Genomic DNA, 25,352 nt, shown 5'->3' on the forward strand with positions numbered 1-25,352 from the left:
GGAACGCCTTGCACAGCCACTTTCTGCCTGCAGCTACGTGCATCACGCGCCTGGCTTGATTACACCTGGGCAACGACTAAAGTTCTTCATGATCTTACGAGAAAGTATGGTCTTCTGAGTACGAGCAGAGCCGCATATCCGGTGAGTGCTTCACTTGGTTGCGAGCTTGTGGTTCTGCGTACCGGTGGATTTAATCGTGTAGCTAGTAGAAATGGAGGCACGAGGCAGATTGTGACCGGTTGGCGGCTGAATATGACAGTCAGCTTTTTGCGCCTGGGGACGTTTGTTCCGTAGTCGCATAGTGAGTGTGGTATCATGTTCTCTGGTGATATAGAGTTGAAAAGTTGGCGAGGCACGTGGTGAGGCTAGTAAGGTGGCTGCAGACCGTGTGGCTGTGCTGAGTGCCGTTTACCGCTGTTCCGGAGGCTGCCGGTTGTGCGCAGAGGAGAGGTTTGGAAGTCGATGTGAGCGCGAAGTAGCTGCAGGTATTTTATACTTGTACGTGAAGGGGGATGCTTTCGGAGGATCTTGTTCTATATTTGCAGTGGGTGGGTAGCGGCTTCCCAGAACTGCAGATCTACAGTCGGTGCATCATAAACCATGGCCATAGTATGGCATATAACTATTGGATCTATATAAGAAAAGAATCGGCCAGGTACCATGAAGTCATAGTGCAACTGTACAGTAGCATCATGGCGAATGCTGCTATTTTTTGCTCGGACAAGGGTTCAGAAGGTGCTAGAGGGAACTATGATGCTTAATACGATACTTTGCTAGTACAGGTACCAGCACCTGCATGTTCACAGCAGCAAATGCGATGAAGACGACTGTGCCGTGACGATATTTCCAAGGAATAACCCATATATCTCAGCAAGGCGAAGATGTGCGAACAGGCGGTGGGCGTTGAACAGAGGACGGGAAGCGAGCAAATAGGGCTTTACCGGCGGTGGGGACGGTGCAGGGCGAAGGCGCGAGGAAGCCGCGACCCGCAATTCACAGACGGCTACATGCGTCACCTAGCATCTTTGTACATCCAACATGGCCGTTGTTGCCGCGCTATGTAAACCTGCCCTCTCCGCCATCTTCGTCTTGTTACTCTTGAGGCCGCCCTAGCTAGTTGCCCAAGCTGAATGCACGCCAAAGCCACTGCCTAGTCTCTCACTGCTCGCCTGACCCTCGCTCACGTACGCCCATACATGTCTTACGAATACGACAGCCGGTACCACCACCGCCCGCGCCATGACTCCCACTATACATCAAGAGAGACGGACCCCTATGGCTATGCGAGGAGCGACAAGACTCTAGCTGAGGCGCGCGAGCAGCTGGCAGACATGCGCCAGAGCAATCCATACACTTCGTCCTACAGCTCGTCCTACAACACCTACACCTATGAGCCCCGCACTTCTCCACCCCTGCCACCTCGACGACCCGCGCCGCATTCGTACAGGTCGCACACGCGCGAGCAGACATGGCCGCCGTCACCGAGCGTCGAGGACGAGAGGGAGGCGCTAGCAAAAGAGGCGCCGTCCTCCGTGGGGTCGCCAGGGCAGGCCGAGGGTGAGCCGCCGAGCAACACGCGGGGCACCGTCGACCAAGACTCCCTGCTCGACGAGATTGAGCAGCCGAGCGTCGCACAACACCATGACCACCGCTACGTGCTCGTTTCCGAATCCAGCACCGATGACGATGGCACCACGCTTCGGGACCGGCGCCGGCGCAGCTTTGCTGACCGTGGGGGCATGTCGCACATCAACACCGACGTCCCAGACCCTCCCGTCTTTACTGAGCGCGTGAGGGCGCCCTATGGTTACTCCAAGCCCCAGAAGGAGTCTACCGCGCCCTCGTCTGCAGACTATGTACGCTCACCAGAACCCATTACGCCTTCGCACAGCAGCCATCCCAGGTCGGGTGCAAGCAGACCGTCGAGACCGATGCCAACTGAAAGCCGACACAATTCTTACACGTCGCCGGCGTCAAAGAAAGAATACGTATTCGACTCCGACTCCGACTCTGAAGCGCACAGCACGACCCACCTGCGAACCGAACGAAAGCCCGCGCGTTACAGCTTCGTGAAGAGCGACCTACAAAGGGAGGATCTAAGGACAAACCTGCGCGATACACAGGACAGGCCCGAACCGCGTCGGCACGACTCCGGGCAGCGTCCCCTGCCGACGATACGTAAGGGTGATTCGTCAGGCTCGTACAAGGAGCATTCCAATGTTGAGTCGCCGCGGTCGTCTTCGTCCTCGGTACACAGCACGCGGAGATCGAGGCCTGTGCCCGTAGATACCGTCTATGCTAACAGCTCGCGCCCTCTGTCAAGACCAAGCTCACCATTGTATCGAGCACCCTCGCCTCAGCTTTCCGCCCGATTGCGAGACTCTCCTCCAGGCTCCCGACCATCGTCCCGCGGTGGCCCTCGTCCAACCTCTCCGCTGTCTTCTACATTCCAGCCTTCTTCGCCAGGCCACGGTCGCGTACCCATATCCGAGTCAGATTATCGCTCGACCTATCCTCCAGCTCCTGCCGACGACCGGTCAAGACAACCATCTCGATATGGCAGACATGACACTATGCCACTTCCGAGGCCTCGTATCGATGTGCACAGTCCGTCTCCTGCAAGGCAATCGACTGGCGACTCTTTACCATATCCCATCGACGACCAGCTCATCGATGTCTTCATGCCACCCGAAGAGCACTATCAGTTTGATCACTCGACCGTCGGTTCGCCAAGACAAAGCTACGTAGACATCCCGAGAGCGACCTCCCCGTCAGTCCCCGGCTCCCCGTACACGCGAGATCTACCTTCCCGGGCTAGAAGGCAAGACACCGAGACATTGGAGGAGCCGTCGCGACCAAGGAGGTCTAGGTCGGGTAGTTTCCGCTCTCACGACGCTCGCCGTGACAGATCATCTCGAAGGACTGCTTCAATGGACAGAAAACTTCCAGATTGCCCAAGACCTTATAAGTCCGGGCCTTACGATGATTGGTACGCGCTCCAAGACAACAAGAACTTCAATATCTGCCCCAGTTGTTACGAGGGTGTCTTCGCCGGTACACCTTTCGACGTGGAATTCAAACAGTTATGGCTGAACGACTACTCGATGGAGCGGAGCTGTGACTTCAGTAGCCCATGGGCACGTCTTGCATGGCTGTTGACCCTTCAGCGAGGTCGCAAATCGCTCGATCTGATCTACGCGATTGCGGGTGTCATGGACACAGTAGCCAAACCGTGTCCTGGAGATCGTGAGGCTGGTGCAGAAGACCGCATTAGCTGGTACGGCATTACAAACCCACGCGACGGTACCCATGTGGCCAACTTCGCTATATGCTCGAGCGATAGGAGGATGCTTGAGGCCTTATTGCCTTCTCTTCGTGGTTGCTTCGCTAAAATGCCGAAGGTTGACAGGCACGTATGCAGCTTGCGTACGAGCTCAACCCGCTTCCCAAAGTATTTGGATCTGCTCGTCGAGCTAGACGCTGAGGCTGAGTTGTCCGGTCAACTACCTGATTTGACCCGCTTCGTCCTATTGCTGCGCGAGAATTCCTATAAAGGCGAGTGCCAAAGGTACAAGATCTTGTTCCGCAAACCGTGGCACTTCATCCCTTCGCTACCAGAGTTTACAGTCTGTGAGCAATGCTACGACGAGCTCATCTGGCCCGCCACACAGTCCAGATCCACGTCATCGTCCATACCGCACATGTTCAACAAGTCGATCCAGCTAGTCCCTGGTGAAGACCCCGATGTCGGGTCCAGCTGCTGTCTGTGGAGTCCAAGGATGCGTGACGTCTGGAAGGAAGCTGTCAGGTACGACGACTTTTCTTACCTGAAGAGCCAGGCGAGAGAGAGAAAGAGGGCGGAGTCCAAGTATATGAGAAACAGAAAACACATTATGACGTGGATGGGCGACGCGGAAAAGGGGACTAGGAAGTGGAAGGAAGCAGAGGATGCTATGCGGGAGCTGAAAAAGAGTTGGTATACTTATGAATGATGAGGTTATGATTGCAACGGGATATGTAGACCGAATGAGAATATGGTTATTACTATTACTATTATTACCGCTTCGTTGGTGCCCTGCATATCTCGTCTCTGGTACCGGATAGGGTCATGGACCTTTTTCAATTCAATTCTGCGTTCGCACGTCTTCACAAACCGCATTCTCACTCATAATGCATCCCTCCAAGAGGCCACGCCTCGAGCCCGTGGCGAAACCATCCCAAGACCATGACATGCGCAATGGCGTACCCCACACGTAAGCTTTTACGCACCCTCAGAGCTCTTTGCCCGAATTTAACTAACCCGCATTCCAGAGCACTTATACACGATGCGATATCCGCCGAACGTCACAATGAAATTGTCCAAGCCATCCTCGTATTCGAAGAACGCCGCGTCTGCAACCTGGCTAAGGAGAACTTACAACTCAAGCGTGACGTCAAAGAAAGGGACGATAGAATCTCTCGGGTGAGAAGGTCTCAACTTACCTTCATAGAACACATGGAAACAGAGAACAACAAGGCGTTGGCCTTGAAGAAGGAGCTGCAGAGTGAGAAGCAGAAAGTAGAGGCATTAGAGAGGGAGCTGAAGCAAACAAAGGAGAAGTTGTGGGATATGTACGAGAAAGAGTGTGAGGGTAGTGCGGCCGAAGCGGACGAAGATGACGATGAAGAGGATGGGGGCTACGAGAGGGAGGAGGAGAGGGAGGAGTTGGAGGGGGATCCACGTGCTGCCCAATTCTACGAATATATGGTGTCCCACGCTCTCAGAGGATGTTGGAAGCCTAAAGGATGATCTGGTTACTTCGTATTTATTTTGCACGCTGTCACATACGCGGTCTTTGTTATGTCTCTGGTTGTATACGTTCTGAGGCGACGAGATCGATCTTCCGTCTCAGCTTCCTTATTGTTATAATTACATCTGTCTTACCTCATCATGCACCCTTCCACATGATCGAACACGCCGTCATCGTAGATAGCATATGGCGATATCGTTGACGCCCGTTTGTAGAGCTGGAATTGTGTTTGTGTCGCAAACACCCACTGCTCATTCAATGTGTCTCGCGAAAAGTATATAGACCAGCGACCTGCACTTCCATATTGACACCTATCCATATATACTACGCCATCTTCCAGTCCCCCCCTCGAAACAAGCGCTGCATTGATATCGCTAGCGATGTCGCCGACGTCCGTTTGCAGAGCAGACAGGGGTCGTAGGTACGCAACTCGCCACCCTCTCCTTTCACTACAACAGTATCAGCGGAAAAACCTATCGGCTGACCGCAAATCCAGTTTTTCCGTCGCTTACGGATTTTGCACCCACGGACCTTTTTGTTGTTTTGACGACTGATATCCCCGCTTTCTTGTTGTTTCTCTCGACACCCACGTCCGTACATTGACACCCGTACACACGCCATCGACGACATCATGGACGACCTCAACGACAACGACATCAGCATGGGCGATCTCCCGAGGTCACTGTGGATGTACCCGATGATAACCAGTCCGGAGGGGAAAGGGACGTCGTCGGTGTTGCCGCCAAGCATCGCGACGCTGAGCACAACTACGAGATCAAAACCTTTAAGATTCTCACGCGCTCCGTACCCCTGCCCCGTCTCTTCGACATCTACTTTCACCCTGAGCGTAGCCTTGTACCTGTCGTTCCTCAAGATATCCAGCTTGACTTCTACTTCTACATGTACAACAGCATCGCCAGCGACAACTTTGTCGCACAGAAGACGCAGCCTCTTGACATCAGTCGGACCATCTGGTTCTACGGTGTGGATAGTACTCATGCATTCACTATGCATTGCTACCAGATCCGCTGGAACGTCATCATCATGTCCTTCCTTTGGGCAACCGGATTCGATGAGCGGTACTGCAAGCCTGCGTGTGGGCCTTTCATCATCAAGTTCATCAAGGTAAGTTCAAAATCCTCAAACGCCTTCCTCATGTGATGGCCTGTACACCTTCAATCCGTTGTTGGCTTTCATGCATCACTTAAAAAGTCCCTGAGGCACTGTTGGCTATCCCATGACCTTGATTTCCAGCTGACAAGAATTAGGCCTGGATAGAGTCACTAGTCTATCAGCACGACATCTCCGACAACATCTTCGCCCAACGCGAGGCTTTCATCAAGTTCTGGAAGAACGGCCCCTTCGACTTATACTACTTCGGCAAGCGCGACAAGGTCAAGATGATCGCCCGCATCAAACATCTGTACAAGCAACTTGAGACGAAAGACCTCCCCAAGCACGACGACCTTGTCAAGGCGCTACGGGACGAAACCCTTGACGAAGAGACGTTTGAGCGGTATGGTCCTACGCTGGCCTTCCAGTGGGTTATCGGACGAGAGAAATATGCGCGCGAGGAGCAAGAGGCGATCGACTACGACAACCAGGTCAATCAGTCTGACCTGGAGTTGGCTGAGGCGGATAGGGAGGTGACGGAAGCGAAGAAGCAGGTGGAGCTCACCGCTGCAGCCCTTGAGAACGAAGACGAGATGGAAGAAGATGATGAGGAAGAGGAGGAAGAAGATGGCTTCGATCCCTACCCCAAAGAGAATCATCCTAGTCTCTCGCGTGTGGGATGGGATGATGTGCATGGTATCGTCATGCCACTCATGCGGCCCGTCGATGCATCACTTCCTCATCCCAGGACGGTACACGAGAAACATCGTCCCGTGGCTGACGAGAGCACGTTCTACGTCACCAGGGACCAGCTGTTCGATGCCATCCTTAGGATTCGGGATGATGAAATTGATGAGTTGGGTGACAGTCTCGCGACGATGACAACCATGATCAACACCAAGTTGACCTAGGTCATACATGAGCCTGTCGCATACGAGTACTTCCTGAAGACATGTCTGGAGTCTGAGCATGCGCTGAGGTCAATCAGCGAACTAGATGTAGATACTGATAGAAACTGAAAATGTGTTGAAGACGATCAGGCTTCATGATGTTTCGTCCATGTGAGGCCATGAGTTCATAGAGCGGTGCGGAAGAACGATGCACCGAGCCTCGGCTCACCCCCAGCTTGCAACATCCGGGGCAAGTTCCGATGACGAACATCTACCCGTGTGTCGCGATGGCTATCCATATTTCTCCTTACGACGCTTGCACTCCTCATTTGACCTATACTAACCATCAAAATGGATAACAGCTCACTCTTCGATGTCAAGGTACGTACCTGCAATTTCCATCTGATCATTTTACTGACTCTCATCAAGGGCAAAGTCGTCCTTGTCACAGGCGGCGCCAAAGGCATTGGCCGCATGATCAGCGAGGGTTTCATTCAGAATGGCGCTACGGTCTACATCTCCTCGCGCGACGCAAAGGCCTGTGAACAAGCGTGCAAGGAACTGAACGCGCTCGGGAAGGGCAAGGCCGACTTTATCGCCGCCGATCTATACAAGGAAGATGCAGCGAAGAACATAGCCGACGAGCTGAAGAAGAGAGCAGGCAGTAAGTCACCCATGAGCTGTCATCTACGCCACTGTCGCGAAATAATGAGCAGTCGCTAACAATGTACAGAGCTTGATGTCATCGTCAACAACAGCGGAAGCAACTGGGGCGAGTCCTACGACAACTATCCCTCCGCCGCATGGGACCGCGTCCTCAACCTCAACCTAAAGCGCGTCTTCCAGCTCACCCAAGCCGTCACCCCACTCCTCGAAGCCGCCTCGACCCCTACATCTCCCGCCCGCATCATCAACATCGGTAGCGTCGACGGTCTGCGCGTCCCCGCCCTCGAGACATTTGCCTATTCCGCCTCCAAAGCTGGTCTCCACCACATGAGCAGAGTGCTAGCAAGCCACCTCGGCAAGCGAGGCATCACCAGCAACACGATCGCGTGCGGTCCCTTCCAAAGCAAGATGATGAAGGCTACATTGGAGAAGTTTAAGGACGTTATCGAGAGCGGGATACCATTAGGACGCATTGGCAGCCCGGAGGATGTTGCGGGTACATGTATTTGGCTATCGAGCCGAGCCGGATCATATGTCAACGGTGCTACTATCGCGCTGGACGGCGGTAGTGTCGTCGGCGCCAAGTTGTAAAAATACATGCCATATACGTGTACGCGATGAAGACTTTGCGGAATACAATGGACATCTGGCGCAGGACACGGTCACCATATTGACGCGTGCTACCGACAAGCTTCACAGATGATATGACAGCACTCGGTGCGCTCTAGATCAAGACGACATTTCTTCGCGCTGCAGACTTCTCTTCGCACTTCATCTACTACATCTACTACATCGGTCTCTGTCTATCTTCTATATGGCTAACAATCAGTACGTATCCTCCGCGCCAACGGTCAACCAAGAGGCCAGGGGCTTATGTTCAGCGGAATGCCTCAGCCTCATGCAATGTATCACGTATCGAGCAACTTCCATTCACGAGCCCTTCTCTCGTCTCGCAGCAAGAGTGTAGAATATACTACCGTCGTAAATGCCACGGATATCTTCCTTCATCATTCGGCCATCTTCAGGCCAAAGCATTATGTACGTGGCAATCCCTGAGTTCGTCAGCATCAATTCCGACAGAGCGCACTGGTAACACGGCTTACATTCAAAAAAGGCACCACCCCATCCAATCGGATCAGCAATGCACCGTTGCCCTGCGAGCACGTTCTTTACGTCCCAGATCGTTAGGTAGTCCCTCCCCTCAGCATACTTCGCGAATATGTCCTCGAACTTCTGTGGCAGAAAGCGCCCTTCGTGGTCGTATGTCCCGGTATCACTGCCATGCTTGTCCCTATGCACATTCTTAAGAAAAAGACCTAGAAGATTAGCGCAATAAGTCAGGGTTTGTCTCAAATGCAGTCCGTGGCTTGGATTCCTTACGAAAGAACGGGTCAGGCAGCCAACCCTCGCATGTAGGGTATGAGAAGTTCGCATGAATCACGAACACCGCGATCATGGATAGAATGACACCGAATCCGAGACGATAGAAGCCTACGAATGTGTCTTGTGGCCATAGGATCCCATCGTGATCGCGATCAAAGAAGTCGCAATGTTGTTGCAGAACAGTCTGGTGAGAATGCTGCTCCGCCCAGCCTTTGGTACCTTGAGGCGACTCTGCTGATGGAGCGAGATTTGCACGGGCGGTACCTGCTCACGTTAGCCTTTGGATGTTGGATCTCCTATAAGCGGAAACATACCGGTGTGTTGAAGCTTTGAGCCTTTTGTGCTCACGTACGGTCTTCGTTGCTCGGTGACAGGCACGTCACGAATTGAGCTCACCACTCCATCATCTCCGTTGGTGAGTCGCTCGGAATGCCTCCTCACTTCAGACATGTTTTCACTAATGCGGGAAATAGGTTTGCGTGGATGCTGAGACCGTGAAGGGAAGAGCGAATAAAAGGAACGCTATTTCCAACTTCAATGACATCACGCCATCTGAAACAGCATTAACCAACTTTTGAATCATGCCCAAGTACACCGTCACCGACTCGTCATCCCAAAATTTCACATGCATCGCATGTTGTTGATACACCGAAACAGTAGTGTCCCGCTAGCCAATGGCAAAGCGCGTCGTCAATCTTGGATGATTTCCGGCTCGCGCCGCCATGTACATCAGCGGACCGGCCACCTGGTAACCCATCAATACTGTGTGTCGTGGCATGTACAGTACCCCGTACCGTGTATTCGACACGGAGCTGATGTTCTACATCTCTAGTAAATTCCTGCATGTATCTGCGTTGCGCGCGACTTTGCACTCCAGGACTGGCTTCGATGACGTCATTCGTTGGCTCTGCCTACATTTGGTCGCGATGTGAACGTACCTAGGTATGTATGCCCAGTGTAATCCAACATGAACTCCAGCAGCTTCTTCATACCGCCTCCAGGAGACCGTCTATAAAAGTGCTCCCTTTGTTAGGTTGTCACGCTCGAATACAGTCATGACGAAGCAGTGAAGACACTCAAAAAGAGCGTCTAGTGACAGTTGTGAAAGTATCGTGACTTGGGCACTGTTAAATGATCTGTCAAGCATTTTGGCATCAGGTATCTTATCGGCCAAGTTTTTCTACTAGTTGTTCGTACCGGCGTTGCGTCAGTAGTCATCAAGGACCAGATTACCTATGCGCTCGACGATTCCCGATGCCGCAGGCATCACTGAAACACGCCCGGCTTAGATCTCTTCTACGTCGGTTCCATCCCAGCAACAATCCTGAATACATCCATGTCACTTGCTACTCGGCTGCCGACCGGACTGTCTATCCTTATCACGAACGGTACTCTTATAAATGACCTTATGCTCTCCTACGACGGAAAGAATGCGCGGGCAGCTACAAACCTTCGTTTTGTGACCCGTCGATGAGAATAGATATATCAAGGCAATAGTATTCAACGGCTGTGTAAAAATGGAAGGCGAAGTCTGCTGCGTTGGGTTCGCGAGCGTTTCGATCGTGACAATGTCTACTCAACAATTGGCGAAGGTCTCGACTTTCCACTTTGCGAATCATGGTGCGCCTAGGGCTTGGCTCTTGTAGATCTTTCGACTGCGACTGTACAAATCCTGTAGTTGTGAGTGTTTACCAGAGTTAATGGATCGAGTAACACACGTATCGAAGTAGGGTCCTGGAGAGGCCAGTTTGACAACCTGTTCGCCACGGTTTGTCTCACTATCTCCGCTATCATCAGATAGTGAAAGACCGGACTGACTCTCGATTGCGTGCTTGCACTCACTCACTCACACAACCCTTCACTGAACCCGCCCCCGCACCGCCCACTCACTCCCGCCTTCACTGGCTTCACTGCCCACCCACACACTGTATATCGCGATTCGAACAGCCAAAATACTGACATATTGGAGTTGAAACCATCTATATAAAGTCTATTATTTGAGATAACTCCTACAAGACTCGGTATAGTGGTCTCCGACCTGCCTATACAACATTTGTTCCATGTCCGTTGTCCCAGTCCGTTCTCGTTTAGGAAGTGCGCCGGTTCGAATCTGCTTTGTGTCTAGGGGATCCATTTCCCTGGGGCAAAGTTGGGTTTAGATTGGTTCGTAGTTACCTTGTCTTGTTTTTTGCCCTTTTTTTTTTTGCAGCTGCCACCGCCACTTCTTTTCTTTGTCTAGATACCTAAGAGCAGCAGCTTAGGCAGGCGATGTTAACTTCCTTTTTCCCTTTGCGCATTCTCGCTGCGTCTCGTTCGCGGAAAGTGTGTAACACTTGTTGTTCTTTTTGCCCTTCCCTAGCCCTATTCCGCTACAACCTCAACAACCGCGTTGCGACGATACTATAACAGTACACAAGCTAGAAGAAAATTTAGATATGAATAGATATGAATATATTCCGATAGAGATATATGACAGGAGTATGGTCTACATGGTTCGCGCCGACATGGCGAGTTCGTAACGTAGGTGTATAAAGCAAAGGAAAGCAAAGTATCTCGTACAAAATAAGAGAAGAGCGCTGACAGGCAATGTAAACATCTCTCCTAGATAAGCGCGTAACCAAACCCAACGACGACGCTCGCAAAGAACCAGTTATCTTACTTCTAGGCCTCCCGAGGTCTCTTGGAGGTACTCCGAATCAACCATCGAGCCCACCAGTTGCCGGCTATCGGTCCAGCCTTCGAACAATATGCGAGCCTTCACATAGTGCGTGCGCGCCGCATCAATGCGCGTTGTTGCTCGGTGTAGCACGATTGGACTCGTTGTGGTTGTGGAATCTCGTCGCCGGTCAAGTTGCGGGTCCAGGGTTCATCTGAGTAGGCAGGGGCAGCAAGGTTTCCATGTCTTCGGACGAGGGGAAACGCGGAATCCGCTATGTATAATTAGTGGCCGCAGGTCGATGCCAACGTCGATGTGCGGAGGTACCTGTTGAAAGGGAAGGAGCATGAGAACGTCGGGATGTGCAACGCCCCCATGTGATCTTTAAGCTAGGCCACGATAGCACTAGAGTGAGTCCGAGTCCGAGTACAGCTACACAAACGCCGATAAGCGTTAGCATTGCTTCAGTCGACAGGGTATGTGATTGGACAGCTTCCCCCGCAGTGGGGTCTCGCTTTGCAGCGTATGGTATGGCGGCTGCGCGGGTAGAGAAGATAATGTGCATGCCCAGCAGTAATGGGGTGTAGTATGAATACATTCTGAAGGACAGATGCAAGACCAATGAAAGGTAGCTAATCGAGTTCAGCAAGTGTAAATAGACGTTTGCGCCGCGAGTGCTAATCTGAGGGCTCTGCCGTCTTGTCAAAATTCACGAGCTGCACGCACTGTATATATCTAGCACCGCTTGGCGGATTGAGGCGGAGCAATTGCCCAGGTGCGATTCAACCACCGTGCACCCTACCCTTGCAAAGCTGGTCAAACGTTATCCGCCGCTCTTAAAATCTAGCCTATCGGCTCGTCGGTTTCAACACACTGCATCACCACAGTTGGAGGAAAAGACATCATGCGAGGAATCTGTCTGCACATTTCATTCTACAGCTCGGATATCATAATGCGCATTCTGTGTGTAACGTCAAGACGCCCTTGTAGCTGCCTTGGTGAATGGGGTCAACGGACTTGTCAGCCAAAAAGAGCCATGGAAGAGTGTTAGTACATGATCTTGATTGATACCTAGGTACCTAGAAAGACTCAGATCGAACGGATCAAAGCTGTAGATAGAAGATGAAGGAAGATTGTAATCTGCAGCGGAAATACGCCCAAGAGTCGCAAGACGCAATTACACAACAACTCCCTTTGAACGACACTTGCCCGCCAACTGCCTGCGCCAACAAAGGCCTTACGGATCGTATCCAGACTGTATATGGATATTTTCGCTGTACCAATGCCCTCAGCATGTAGAAGCGCGCCGCATCAGCTCGCGCTGTTGTTCGCAGTAATCGGATCGCACGCGTTGTGGTCGAGTTATCCCAGCTCCACCTGCGTCGGCGGCTGTCGAGGATTCAGTCGAGACTTGTGGCATCGCATGTTGCTGTGAACCGTTCACGAGCGGAACTCGCGAGTGTGCTAGGCTTCGTCAACATCTTGTCGCGTCTTGTACGATCGTGGAAAGAACATACCAGTGGAGCTGGGACGGGAGCGAGAATGGCGACGGGAATCTAGCCTTGCCCTCAAGCTAGGCCAGATGAAGGGAAGCGCTATACCCAATACAGCTACGGCTATCGCGATTACACCGACGATCGCCTCCACAGATAGACTTTGTGTCTTGATAGGCGAATTTGTGAGATGCTCTCGTTCAAATAAAGAGGGCGAAGGCCGAGCGAATGCGGTCATAGAGAAGTATGCGAAAACGAAGGGTAGAAGTTGGACGAACGGCATATCTGGACGTGCTCTACAAGTATACAAACACGACTCTCATGTAATCCAAAAGACAATGGAGGGCTAGATGTGCTAGAGAGCGATAGGGAGCAGTTGAGCTGGAGGAACAATGTCGTAAAGTCGAGTATATGTGTAGACGCATTCGGATCGCGATAAAGACGTCCGTGAGGATGTAATACCCGTCTAAGGACAGGGGGTGATGAGATTTGCGTTTCTACTTGAACATTTGCAGCTATCGCGATCCTTTCTTCCTTATATGTAATGTTGCCAACTCAGCGGCCAGTGGCAGATTCGATGCCTGAGCTCGGCTTACAGGAGGTGGTGGAGGAGGAGGAGGCTGAATGTGATGCGCGAGGCGCAGCCATCGCACATCGCAACTTGACTGGCCAGCTGCACCTCGCACCCATGCTCTGATTGACTGTCCAGGTGGGCAGCATTCGATAGCTTGCATCAGCTTTCAGGGCCAATAGAACGATAGTAGGTCTTCTGTCGGCCCGATAGAAAGATATTTACTGCTGGGCCGGTCGTCCATTGCCGACAGTTAGCCTTTTGGATCGCTCACCCTTGAAGTGCCTTCACGTGATTGGAGAACATAGCTGGATGAGTCTGCGAGGAACTTGGTGAGCACAGAACTTCGTATCTTAGACTAATTGGTACTATAGCAGCGGAGATGTATTGACTCAGTTCGTCTCCTCCTCGTCAACCCACTCATCCTCCAGCCCAGTAACATCGTCATCATCACTCGGCTCCTCATCGAACATCAACAGCAAGCGCAACAACTCGTCTTGCGGTCTTTCGATATGCTGCGACAAATTGGCGAGTATTGGGTCTTCGACTTCGGTAGTCGCGTTATCGCCATTGTCAAGGCTGGGCGCAAGGCTGATGATGCGAATTGCTTTTGTCGGAAAGATGCGTCCATTGCCTCCTTCTTCCCGTCGCTGGCCGAGTGTCTGCTTTTTGTCAGCCGTTGAATTGTCTTGAACTTTGAGCAGCGGACGTACCGCGTATGTTGTCATGATAGCATCGTCGAATAGCGCCATGAAACTGACTGGCACCGCGAGCTGCGGCGCCGAGCTCGTGAGGAAGGAGTATGAAGGTCCCACTTTCTCAGCCTCGTCTCCGACACTAATGCAATTTTCCTTGTTAAGCGCAACGATATACACTCTGTTCTGAATCTCGAACATAATGCGATGGTTCCGTGCAGAAAGCCAACCACCCAAATCGAAAGTTGAACCATCAGACTCGCACTCCAGGATCTGACTAACACTTGCTAAGTTCTTCGACCCGTCTTCTAATGCCTTGCGGAGATCGGTGCAGACAAAGACACGACCCAGACGTGAGAAGCCTACAAAGAGATTGCTGCTGCGGTCTAGCATACCGGCACCCCACTCGTCTTCCTCGTTTGGGTCGCGAGATGCGTTTGGAAGAGGGCCCTTGCCGAGATGTATAGGCGTCAGGCGGCTTTTGCGAGGTGCTGAAGGAGGGAAGATGCGTCGTGATGGCCGACCATAACGCAAAGCAGCCAATGCTGCATTGGAGGATGGTGGATCGGTGGGTGGTAAGGGCTCAACATGGTACTTCTCTGTACATTGCGATGGTTGTAGGATGCCCAAGGCCTGCCCAGACTTCTTGTCATAGACATGGTAGCCACGCGTTCCCATGGAGTACACAACCACGTCCTCGTTCTGATCTAGATGACCAACTGCATCTTGCTCGATCTCCAGATGCGTAGTCAGTCTTGGCGGGTTCTGCTTCATGTCGTATACGAAGCCCTGGCCCTCTACTGAGACCACAACCAGTGTCCAGTACGAGAGCTGGAACCCTCTTGTTTGGCAATCGTGGTCCAGAACAGCAACTCGCTGGAACTCTCCTCTTGCGGTACCCTCTTGATCTGTCCGCCATACTTCAACTGCATCTCCTTCGCGATCAAAGGCAGCCATTCCATCTTGGTACTCCAGATGCGCATACGGTCTGACGGCGTGGTCTTCAGTCGTGTCTAGGGCTGAAGGTAGCTGCCACAGAATGCGACCCGTATCCATGTCCGATACGTACAAGCCGCCTGCATGAGATGTCGAGATGAAGATGCGACGCTTAAAGTCAGCCTTGAATCGCCACACCGCATGATTGCCAACCTGCAAGATAGACTCGCGAGTGGTCGGTTGCGGTGAGTTCCAATTGCGCTCGAGCAGTGTTTGTCGTTTGCACAGCTCTTTCCATGATGTGATGCCATCAAAGAGCTTGGAGAAGCTGGTGTAGTCGTTGACAAACGAGAAGTCGCGTGCGCCGCCAGCTGGCTGTGAGGTCTTGTGCGGTTGCGATGTCTTGGTCGGTGACGAATAAATGGCTTCTTGATGCGTTCCGTCGATGAATTGGTGCCAGGCGGGCGACACGGCAGTAAGCGATCCTAGAGCCGAGACGGGCGTGAAGTCGAGGATGCGGAGCACGATCTCCGGAGGTAGGACCGTAAGCGGGTCCGGGATGGTGACGTTCATCGTCATTCCTGTCACAGAGGTTGTGATGTTTGTTCGTTATGCTGTGTCTCAGACGCGCTGTCGCTCGTGTCCGCACAACAATATTGCGGATGGAACAAAAGACACAGCTTTCCGATGAAGTCATTGTGGAGAAGTCACGTTCGGACCCCATCACTCATGCACGGAAGTAGCACCAACACCACAAAGCTCGCGATAGTCGCCATCGACTGCATACTGGAGCGCCATATTAGCGACTTGAATCTAATCGCAATAATTCGATCGGCATTGTGAGAACTGCATCGTTGGTCGCTCCCGTGGTCGCCTTATCCCCGGAGGCGTACCTAGATGGTAGCAATCGGCGCGCCTCAGCCGACGAGAAGCCTTGCGCACCTCAACACACGCCGGAGAGATTGCTAACAAGTGCCAGTCTGATGACTGTGACTACCATCCGATATGCGATAAGCAAAAGGTCGGCGTTTTGCATCCGGTTAGGCATCGATTGTGGAGATGCGGGCTGAGCCCGCATTCGCCAAGTCACTAGTAGCTTCGGTAACAGCGTGGTACTCATACCATGAACCAAAGAGGCATCTCTGTAGGCCTCGTTATCTGGGGTATCGTACCAGCCTGAGCCACGGTTCCGCCGGAATGTATATAAAAGCAACAATGACGGCCGCAGATTCTGCAGGTGTGCTCTCCACCGACCGCTCATCATGGCGGGCCGTTTCCTCCTCTCCGGACTGCTGACTGCGAGTCTTGCGTCTATCTCCGCGTTGGCCGCTCCTGTTGTCAAGAGGAACCCTTACAGCTTCGTTCTAGAAAACCCCTACGGTGATGCTGTCTTTGAGCTTGGGAATGTTTCTTACCTGGCGAATACCAAACATCCCAAAGCGAGTGCTGGCTGCACAACCCCGGCCGGCTCTGCTACATCGATCCCTATCACCGTCATCAAGACGAACGAGACGACCATCACGAAGGATGTCCTAGAAAGCGTTGTATCGTCATATCTCGACAGCGACGATGTCTTCAGTCATGATTTCCTCGACGGACTGTACCTCTCCTCCGGCGTTAAGTCGACATTGGATGCCTCGGCTGTCGACTTTCTTGCGTCTTTGAACACGAGTATGCTTTTCGTGGATGCTTCGGTGACTGCAGACGCCTCAATGAGCAAGATGGTGATTGAATCGGCTATCGACATTCCAGCTGGCCCATACCTCGCATCGGTCGAAGATGGCTCTGTAAGCTTTGCGAGTGTATATCGGCTCTACCCGGATACCTACCGCACATTCCTGTTCGGAGCCTACGATGCGAATGATGGACAGGAAAACCACAACCCGCTCGGTGTTTTCCTGCCCAAGTTCTGGGATCCCATGATTCCGTAAGTAGCCAGCCACCAAAGTGGGGGGGTATCAAGCTAATGAAGATCGCAGTGTTCCTTCACGCATCTACTACTGGGGAGATGACAGGCCCTTGGCTGGAGAGCGCGTTGCAATCAAAGATTTGTACGATGTCAAGGGCTTGCAAACTTCCGGTGGCAGTCAGGCATGGGCTCGCATCACGCCCGTTTCCAACGGCACAGCGCCTTCAGTGCAGCAGATCCTCGATCTCGGAGGTGTTGTCGTTGGAAAACAGAAGCTCGCTCAATTCGCTTCCGGTGCCAATCCTTGGGAATGGCAAGACGAGCACTACCCGTTCAACCCGAGAGGCGATGGATGGCTCACGTGCTCAGCTTCTTCTTCTGGTGGTGGCTGCTCCGTTGCCGCGTACGATTGGCTTGACTATGCTATTGGAAGCGACACTGGCTCCTCGATGAGGCGACCGGCTGCAGTAGCTGGTGTGTATGGACAACGCCCCAGTCAAGGCCTGATATCACTCGAGCGTGTCATCCCATTGGGAGCAGCAACCGATACCGCAGGAGTCTTCTCTCGCGACCCCTACAAATGGATCAGGTTCAGCAAGTCTTGGTACACACCCAGCCTCTACCAGAACTCATCTATCACTGGTCTCTCACCGCTTTCCGTCCCAGACACAAACGCATTCCCCAAGACCATTCTCTACCCCACAGACTACCTCCCGCTCAACAACTCGGCCGCAGAACCCATCTTACAAGATTTCATTGCGAATGTGTCCAGGATCTTCAACATGACCGTCAAGGAGTTCAACTTCACCGCCACAGTCCAGAATTTCTCTGACCCCATTGCGAGCAACTTCACCAGGATGGGGCAAGCGACCAGCGCAATCAACGGATGGTCTTCATGGCAAGTCGTCGGGAAACCCCTGATAACCGCTTGGGCCGCACTCTTCGACGGCCGCTTCCCGCCGATTGACCCTGCAAGACGACTCGGGTGGTTCGCCTTTGACGAATCGCGAACTAACCAGACCACCTACGATGAAGCACTCGTAACCAAGAACACAGCCGTAGAGTGGTACGAGAAGGAACTCCAATACAGCACTCCCGAATCGTGTTCAGAGTCTGTGATGCTCTACGACATCGGCACCGGCGGTCTACCTTCATACCGCGAAAGGGAGCTCAACGACTCGCCTTATGCTTCTTACCTAGCTGTCACACCACCCACGGCGAAGATCACTGGCGCGGGCATATGTCCGATATTCGGGTGTGCAGATTTCACGATCCCGATTGGCCAGGTGCCGTACCGGAGTGAAGTTACGTTCCATGAGGAGATGGTCCCTGTTACCATCAATATGGTGGTGAAAAGGGGATGCGATTTTGTGCTTTACAACATGATTGAGAAGTTGGCGGATGAGGGTGTGTTGAAGACTGTCAAGACGGGGAGAACGGCCTATTGATAGTTGAGCTGGCATCGTAGAGTATGCGATGTGACATATGAACGTAATGCAACATGAAATGACAGTTTCTTTGGCCTCAGTAACTGTCGCTTGACACAAGTGTAAGCATCCGACTGTTTCGAGAGTTGCTTGGACGAAAGGTGACTGGTGTTAGTTGTCAAGAGACGCCATATTGCTTTTGAATCGACAACTGTGGACACACCACCGCACTGATAGAGAGGAGATTGCCTGGTAAGGCTGCATTGCATTGTTGCGAACCAACTGGTTCAGCGCTCTGATATCTAGAGCCGGAATGCATCATTCTACCTTTCGAAAAGCGACCACAACGCCAAATGTAGAGTAGACAATACAATGCCCAATGTCTACAGTTCCCTCGACGCTTTTGAGATGCCGTGATGATGCAGTATTAGAAGAAGAACAAAATGCAAAGACCTGCGAGGTCCCAGGTCGTGTCCGGGACTCCTCTCGGTGCTTGTGTGCGACTTTGCGCACCTGCAAGCACCCGTAGCCCATCTATGATCGGTGCATGGTACACCGGTCCAGCGCGTCGAGCAGCTCGGGTCTTTCCGCCAAGGCCTGTCGCGCTTGGGTATAGCTGAACCAATTCCGATTCCGCTTGTGCTGCTCAGGCCACTGAGCTTCCTGCTTTTCGACGGTCGCTTCGAAGAAATGGTACGAGGCCTTTGGGGCCTGAGAGGTGAGCTGGTCGGGTCTGCGCTTCTCAGGGATGAGGCCGAGGTCGTAGTTGATCTTGCATATTATGCCAGCCTCTTCCCAGGCTTCGCGTTTGGCGGCATCTTGGGCAGTCGCTTCGTCCGTCTCCCAGCCGCCCTTGGGGAGCACCCATCCGTTCCGCTTGGTGGACTGGATGAGGAGCACGTAGTACTTGTCGGCAGAAAGCGGGACAACGCCGGCGACTAGGCGCTCGCCTTGGGATCCATAGCCTGCCGCCAATCAGCCGAAAGTTAAAAGCGGTGAGTAGGGAGAGATTCGCGGAGCAGGTTCAGGTTTTTGGGATTCGTTGTGGGGTCTCGTGAGCAGACTTACGTTGGTTCACGCGACCGGTGCGCGACTGCATCGACAGCTGCTGGGTAGCGGCCATGTCGGCGCTGAGGTGTCTGTGAGAGACGCGATAATATCAAGTGGCACCGCTTGTATGCGACTCGCTCGACGCGACAGCCACAAGATTCAAGGAGGGGCTTGGTCGGAAGAGCAGAGGCGAGCCAGGCGGTGAAATGAAATGAAGCCGAGCCGACAGCGAGTGTGTGGGAGGCTTCACAGGGCAGTGGTGGGGAGCAAGAGTAAAGGGGGCGGGAGTGGTAGGCAAAAGGGCTGAGCAAGGCTCAGTCCCGCGGATGACGGGGCTGAGGATGTTGGAGGAGCCTGCGAGCAGCAAAGAAGTTCGGCATGGTGGATGGATGTTTTAGTAGGTGGTTCGGGTCAGGGACTTTTTACGTGGAAACTAAGGGCTCGCGGAAGCGTCACGCCTGTCGCCAAGCCCCGCCTGCAAGAGGAGCTTTGTCCGGGGTGCCTGCCACCCTCTGCACCGCTGCGCATATCTGCACAAAAACTGCAATCAAGCCCCCGGCGCCCTGCCAGACAAGGCAGAGATCTCGCCGGCGCGCGCCAGACACTGGCCGTCTGCGGTCCCAGGGCGCTGCAGCGAGAGCCGGCGGGGCACGCGAGACCAGCGCGCCGCCTGCAGCCTCTCTGCCTGCCTGCCCGGCCTCTGGATGACGTACAGGCATTTAAGGGATGAATTGCCCACTAGAAAACGCGCAATTGCCCCCGTGTAGACGCTGGCCAGAGTCCCTGGTGCGCGCCCTGCACGCTGTGATACAACACCTTCGCCGTGCTGCTGAGTGTCCTGACCCCGCGACCGACCGCGCTTCTCCGCCAGAACACCATCGCAGCCCCCCTAACCGCCTCGACCGACACCATCAGTCCGACGAGCCCTGATCTCCAGCAAGTGGCCGTGGACAAGGAGCTATTATTCATTCCCTTTCCGGCTGTCCTCGCTCGCCGCCGCGACGACGCTCGATTCCGCCTCGGACCACTACCCCCACCAGCTCCCACGCTTATGCTGCCCTCATGCAGTCCAGTGTGACGCCCTTCGGTATCTTCTGCTCCAACCATTTCCCTGGGTTCCGGCTCGTGCCTGTCTGGCTGGCCACCAACCCGTCTTCGCTGCTCCCAGCACTGCGGACAGGCATCTCCGGACCCTGCCATGGACGAGTTGCTAACCGTCACTCTTAGGCTACAGTAGTGAGTCGTGCGGGTACTGCAAAGACGCATCGAATGGCAGTAGAACCGCCAATTCTCGTACGTGGATTTTCATAGTCATGCCTACTCGGTCATGGATGGATCGCCATGCCTGCAGACCGCTGTCAGAGCGGTCAAGCCTTCTCACACGAACAATGGGCGTCAATGTTGCAGCCGGCGCTTTTCCCGCCTGCATTTGATGTTCCGTTAAGGTTACCTGCGCTCACGTGCTGCCCCCGCGTCGCGTGCAATTCTGCCCGATCCCACCCATGCCTCGAGCGATGCGTCGCCGCCAAGCATCGTCTACGCGTCGGCAGACGTCGTAGAGTGTAGATCCTGCGTCGCGAGATGAATTGCATCACGGCGCATAGTTAATGCTGCCATCGCGATGGATGCCATGTCTTACGGACGTGAGCGGGGGAAATCGGAACGAGGCTGAGCGCCGAGAGCACTGGCTGACCTTGCCCGATTAGGAGCAAGCTACTACTTCTCATCGAAAAGCTTGACCGTTGAGGTCTACCAGATCCTGGTGGACCGCGGCTGGAGAAGGTAACGACCCACTCATGCGCGGCTCATGTTTACAAGCATCTTGCATCGCAGCACTATGCCCATAACAGCAGCTGATACCGGCTTCTAGATCTGGTACCATCTTCTATAAGCCCGACGTGCTGCGACACTGCTGTCCGCATTACACAATCCGGTAAGCAGCATTGTAGAGACATCTGACTAGAGACTTACCCGAGGTTAGTCTACCCGTCGCTTCCTTCAAGCCCTCGAAGGATCAGAGGAAGGCAGTCAACCACTGGAATGACTACGTGCTAGGCGAGGGTTATATAAAAGAGGCTTCTAGGCTTTACCCGATATCGAAAGAGTGCGCAACAACACTATGTACTTGTTACTAGGCTGACAATCATAGGGAGAAAGCTCGTGTCAAGAACACTTTTGACCTCACTCGCGAGGTGCACAAAACCGAATTACAGAATGTCAAGCGCCCACCTGAACCCGCACATCGTTTCGAGGTGACACTGGAACCAGCAGCCTTCACGCCCGAGAAGTATGAGTTGTTCAAGAACTATCAGCAAAACGTGCACAAGGAGAAACCTCATGAGATTTCGCAGTCGGGTTTCAAGCGTTTCTTGTGTGATTCGCCGTTGAAGCAGACCAGTAGAACTGTTGACGGGAAAGAGCAGCTTTTAGGATCATACCACCAATGCTACCGGCTCGATGGACGGCTCATTGCGATGGGCATCCTTGATCTGCTCCCTCATTGCGTCAGCGGTGTCTACATGCTCTATCATTCCGATTTCGAGCAATGGCAATTTGGAAAGTTGAGTGCGCTACGAGAAGCGGCGTTGGCGCTCGAGGGTGGGTACCAGTACTACTACATGGGATACTACATTCACTCCTGCGTCAAGATGAAGTACAAGGGCGACTACAAAACCCAGCATGTTTTAGATCCCGAGACGTACGAGTGGCATCCTCTGGATGGTGAGCTGCGCGCTCTGTTAGACAAGAAGCCTTATGTCTCTATGTCTCGAGAGCGTCGTAGGAAAGAGCAAAAGAGCGATGAAGAAACGAGTGCCACAGCAGAGCAGGATGACTACTCCGACTATCCTCTACCAACAGCCGCCGAAGGTGGCAAAGCCGTTTCCGACGGCATGTCGTTGTTCGATTTGAAAGTACCAGGGCTCATGACCGCTGAAGAAATCGAGCAGCAGCTTGACCTGGCTACTATGCCCATTCGGGTTCGTGGGCAAGCGGCTGAAGCTCAGGTACGCGAGCAGCCCATACATGGATGACCATCAATCGGTACTGACTACCTATAGGATCTTGTCTCTTGGGAAGGTAGCGATTTGAAGAACCCCCGTTCGATCAAGGGTATCATTGGTGAGATGGTCGCATGCATGGGCCCTGAAGTCGCATGGCAGGTAGTGGTTCAGCTTGGATGAAGAGTATGAGGTTACGAGAACCACGTCGAAACGTTATCTGATGATGCATGAAAATAGAGACCATGTAGCCCACCTTCGATGCAACGTCAATACAAATCAGCTAGATGCGCAATTTCAAGCTCATGAACTCTGTACGGTTGCTTCCCCTAATGACGAAGTGTCTGGCCCTTTTGAGCCTAGCTTGTACGTATGCCGAGGCTGCCGCTCAGAATATCGTCGACTTTACCAAAAGTTCACGCACAACACGGCGATTGACGCAGCTCGCAACCATGTCCGCGTCGCCCCTTACACTCGTCGTGCGCCCTCGTGGTATGTTCTCTCTGTCCATTGAGTTGGCTCTAGCCTGGCTGAGCGCGCTCTGATTGCTGTTGGCTAACCCCTCTATAGGCCGCCCGATCAAGAATCTCCCCGAGACCATCACCGTTCCGTCCGATGCCACTGCCTCTCAAATCTTTGAGGAAATCGCGAAGGCATCCAGGTTCTCAATCCACCGCTTGAGGGTTACCAAGGGCAGCGACGGATCGCCGATCAACAATGTGCGCGATGTCACGGTCCACGACACAGGCCTGAGGAACAAGAGTGCAGTGGATGTCAAGGATCTAGGTAAGATACACTTCGTCTGACGACGGATGAGATGGCTAATCGCGTAAAGGTCCCCAAATCTCATGGCGAACCGTCTTCATCGTCGAGTACCTCGGACCCCTCCTCATCCACCCACTCATCTACTTCGGCCGCTCCCTCATCTATGGCACCTCGGCGCCTCCCTCGCAGCTCCAGAAGCTCACCTTCCTCATGTGCGTCGCCCACTTCGCAAAGCGCGAGTTCGAGACCCTCTTCGTCCACCGCTTCTCGTCGGCCACGATGCCCATCATGAACATCTTCAAGAACAGCGGCTACTACTGGATCCTCTCGGGCTTCAACTTGGCATACTGGAGCTACGGCCCTAACAGCCCGGCTGCTAAGCCATCGAACCCGCTCCTGACATATCTCGGCGTTGCCCTATTCGCAATCGGCGAGGTCTGCAACTACAGCACACATCTGACGCTTAAGAACCTGCGCCGTCCAGGCAGCACTGAGCGCGGTATCCCTAGGGGACTCGGCTTTGATCTAGTCACATGCCCCAACTACATGTTCGAGGCAATGGCTTGGATCGGCGTGGCGCTCGTCAACTGGAGCTTGAGCACCGTCATTTTCATCATCGTGGCTGTCGGACAGATGGGTGTTTGGGCCTGGAAGAAAGAGAAGAGGTATCGCAAGGAATTTGGCGACAAATATAAGCGCAAGAGGTACGCCATCTTGCCAGGTCTCTGGTAGTTTGACACATCCGGCGATAGGTGCCGGTTCACCAAGGAGGCTGCACTTGCCAGGTGCATGGTGCTACTGAGGCAGAGGCTTTGCACACTGGGGGTAGTGTGTTAAGAGAACCAATTGAAGACAAAGAACAACATATGAGTAACAGCAAATGCCGCTAAGGCTGCGGCGAGGCGGATTTGTAGAACTACAAGACGTAGGCCGTCACACCCACTCAAAACGGTGACACCTCCGCAGGTACCCGTAGCTAGTGCGCCGATGCCTCTGACCAGCTGAATCACAAAAGACGTTCGTCACTTGTTTGCTGAAGGACCTTAGGTGACAGATCTCGATGTAGCTACGTGATGAGTTCACGTCTATCCTTAACTCATCTGTGCACCTCAATATATTGATAAGGCTCGTGACATTGATTGTGTGCTCGATTTCGATTTCCGGGTACAACCATCATGCACACTACAACCCAATGTTTTGCTTTTTTGTCGTGATGGCTTGATGGATCTGCCCGCCCGGCGGCCACTCCCATATCGCCCCGATGAACGCCGAATAAACCCTGCATAAGCGCGGGAAGAGCATGCTACGCACCTGTCACCTCCCCACCCACGCATCTCCCAAAAGGACGCTCACCGACAGTCATAAGCAAGCAAGGCTGAGCCGACTTGCAAATCACGTTCAACATCTCGCTGCCTGCAAGAAACTGCCTGCAAAAAGGCAGATCGGGGCTGAGATGATGCGGGCCCTCATTTCTGCCTACCAGCGGTCAGCCAAACAACCCAGCCGGCAAGCCCGTTCGTGATCAGCCCTAGCCTTAGCCGCAGCACTACCTCGACCTGCCGAACTGGCTAATCAATAACCTTCCATTGGCCATTTACCGTGTTTGGGCAGACCGGGCCGCGGCTTACGATGCCCAGGTGGGAGAAGAGGACCTTTCTTCAGCTGTGACGGGCTGGGCTTGGTGGCGCTTTTTGATTTGACGATTCCCGGTGAGAACTAGAGGGACTGCTAGCTTCAGCCGCAGTTACGCATCTGGTCGTGTGAGGACGCGTGTATAAGAGGACTGAGGCAGGAGCCATTGTGGGACGAACAATAGCCTCACTCCCATTGTCCTCTTGTGCTGAACTACTCGATCGTTCTATTAGCGTTTGATCTGGTGTTGCGCACATATACCCCTCGTTGCTTTTTCTTTGGCTGGCTGCGTGGTCTTCGGCTTGAACTACTTGTATCTGCAAGGCTGGTCGTCACGTTCTTACCTGTCACAACTCGTGCTTGCTACTTCGAGCAAC

The 25,352-nt window shown here is 53.3% G+C and overlaps 8 protein-coding genes across 8 annotated transcripts; 5 read left to right on the forward strand and 3 right to left on the reverse strand.

Moving 5' to 3' along the window:
• Window positions 1-1,196: 1,196 nt before the first annotated feature.
• Window positions 1,197-6,814, forward strand: J4E93_005825 (uncharacterized protein; the record flags this gene model as incomplete). The annotated part of the gene is made up of 4 exons (XM_049343744.1): window positions 1,197-3,972; window positions 4,365-4,747; window positions 5,451-5,915; window positions 6,059-6,814. The coding sequence occupies 4 exons, from the start codon at window positions 1,197-1,199 to the stop codon at window positions 6,812-6,814; spliced, it is 4,380 nt and encodes a 1,459-aa protein (XP_049198977.1).
• Window positions 6,815-7,144: 330 nt separating this feature from the next.
• Window positions 7,145-8,050, forward strand: J4E93_005826 (uncharacterized protein; the record flags this gene model as incomplete). The annotated part of the gene is made up of 3 exons (XM_049343745.1): window positions 7,145-7,174; window positions 7,223-7,457; window positions 7,527-8,050. The coding sequence occupies 3 exons, from the start codon at window positions 7,145-7,147 to the stop codon at window positions 8,048-8,050; spliced, it is 789 nt and encodes a 262-aa protein (XP_049198978.1).
• Window positions 8,051-8,389: 339 nt separating this feature from the next.
• On the reverse strand, window positions 8,390-9,292 carry J4E93_005827 (uncharacterized protein; the record flags this gene model as incomplete). Its single annotated transcript, XM_049343746.1, has 4 exons — window positions 8,390-8,511; window positions 8,563-8,775; window positions 8,840-9,106; window positions 9,157-9,292. 4 exons carry the CDS (start codon window positions 9,290-9,292, stop codon window positions 8,390-8,392), a joined length of 738 nt encoding a protein of 245 aa, XP_049198979.1.
• Window positions 9,293-13,954: 4,662 nt separating this feature from the next.
• On the reverse strand, window positions 13,955-15,766 carry J4E93_005828 (uncharacterized protein; the record flags this gene model as incomplete). The annotated part of the gene is made up of 1 exon (XM_049343747.1): window positions 13,955-15,766. One exon carries the CDS (start codon window positions 15,764-15,766, stop codon window positions 13,955-13,957), a length of 1,812 nt encoding a protein of 603 aa, XP_049198980.1.
• Window positions 15,767-16,455: 689 nt separating this feature from the next.
• J4E93_005829 (uncharacterized protein) lies at window positions 16,456-18,550 on the forward strand (the record flags this gene model as incomplete). Its single annotated transcript, XM_049343748.1, has 2 exons — window positions 16,456-17,120; window positions 17,173-18,550. 2 exons carry the CDS (start codon window positions 16,456-16,458, stop codon window positions 18,548-18,550), a joined length of 2,043 nt encoding a protein of 680 aa, XP_049198981.1.
• A 513-nt stretch (window positions 18,551-19,063) lies between these two features.
• Window positions 19,064-19,652, reverse strand: J4E93_005830 (uncharacterized protein; the record flags this gene model as incomplete). The annotated part of the gene is made up of 2 exons (XM_049343749.1): window positions 19,064-19,494; window positions 19,598-19,652. 2 exons carry the CDS (start codon window positions 19,650-19,652, stop codon window positions 19,064-19,066), a joined length of 486 nt encoding a protein of 161 aa, XP_049198982.1.
• Window positions 19,653-21,698: 2,046 nt separating this feature from the next.
• On the forward strand, window positions 21,699-22,761 carry J4E93_005831 (uncharacterized protein; the record flags this gene model as incomplete). Its single annotated transcript, XM_049343750.1, has 3 exons — window positions 21,699-21,706; window positions 21,729-22,584; window positions 22,639-22,761. 3 exons carry the CDS (start codon window positions 21,699-21,701, stop codon window positions 22,759-22,761), a joined length of 987 nt encoding a protein of 328 aa, XP_049198983.1.
• Window positions 22,762-23,030: 269 nt separating this feature from the next.
• On the forward strand, window positions 23,031-24,075 carry J4E93_005832 (uncharacterized protein; the record flags this gene model as incomplete). The annotated part of the gene is made up of 3 exons (XM_049343751.1): window positions 23,031-23,070; window positions 23,149-23,364; window positions 23,414-24,075. The coding sequence occupies 3 exons, from the start codon at window positions 23,031-23,033 to the stop codon at window positions 24,073-24,075; spliced, it is 918 nt and encodes a 305-aa protein (XP_049198984.1).
• Window positions 24,076-25,352: the final 1,277 nt, after the last annotated feature.

This window comes from Alternaria ventricosa, assembly GCF_023758065.1.
Source record: "Alternaria ventricosa strain BMP 2768 chromosome Unknown scaffold_9, whole genome shotgun sequence".
Classification (NCBI taxonomy): domain Eukaryota; kingdom Fungi; phylum Ascomycota; class Dothideomycetes; order Pleosporales; family Pleosporaceae; genus Alternaria; species Alternaria ventricosa.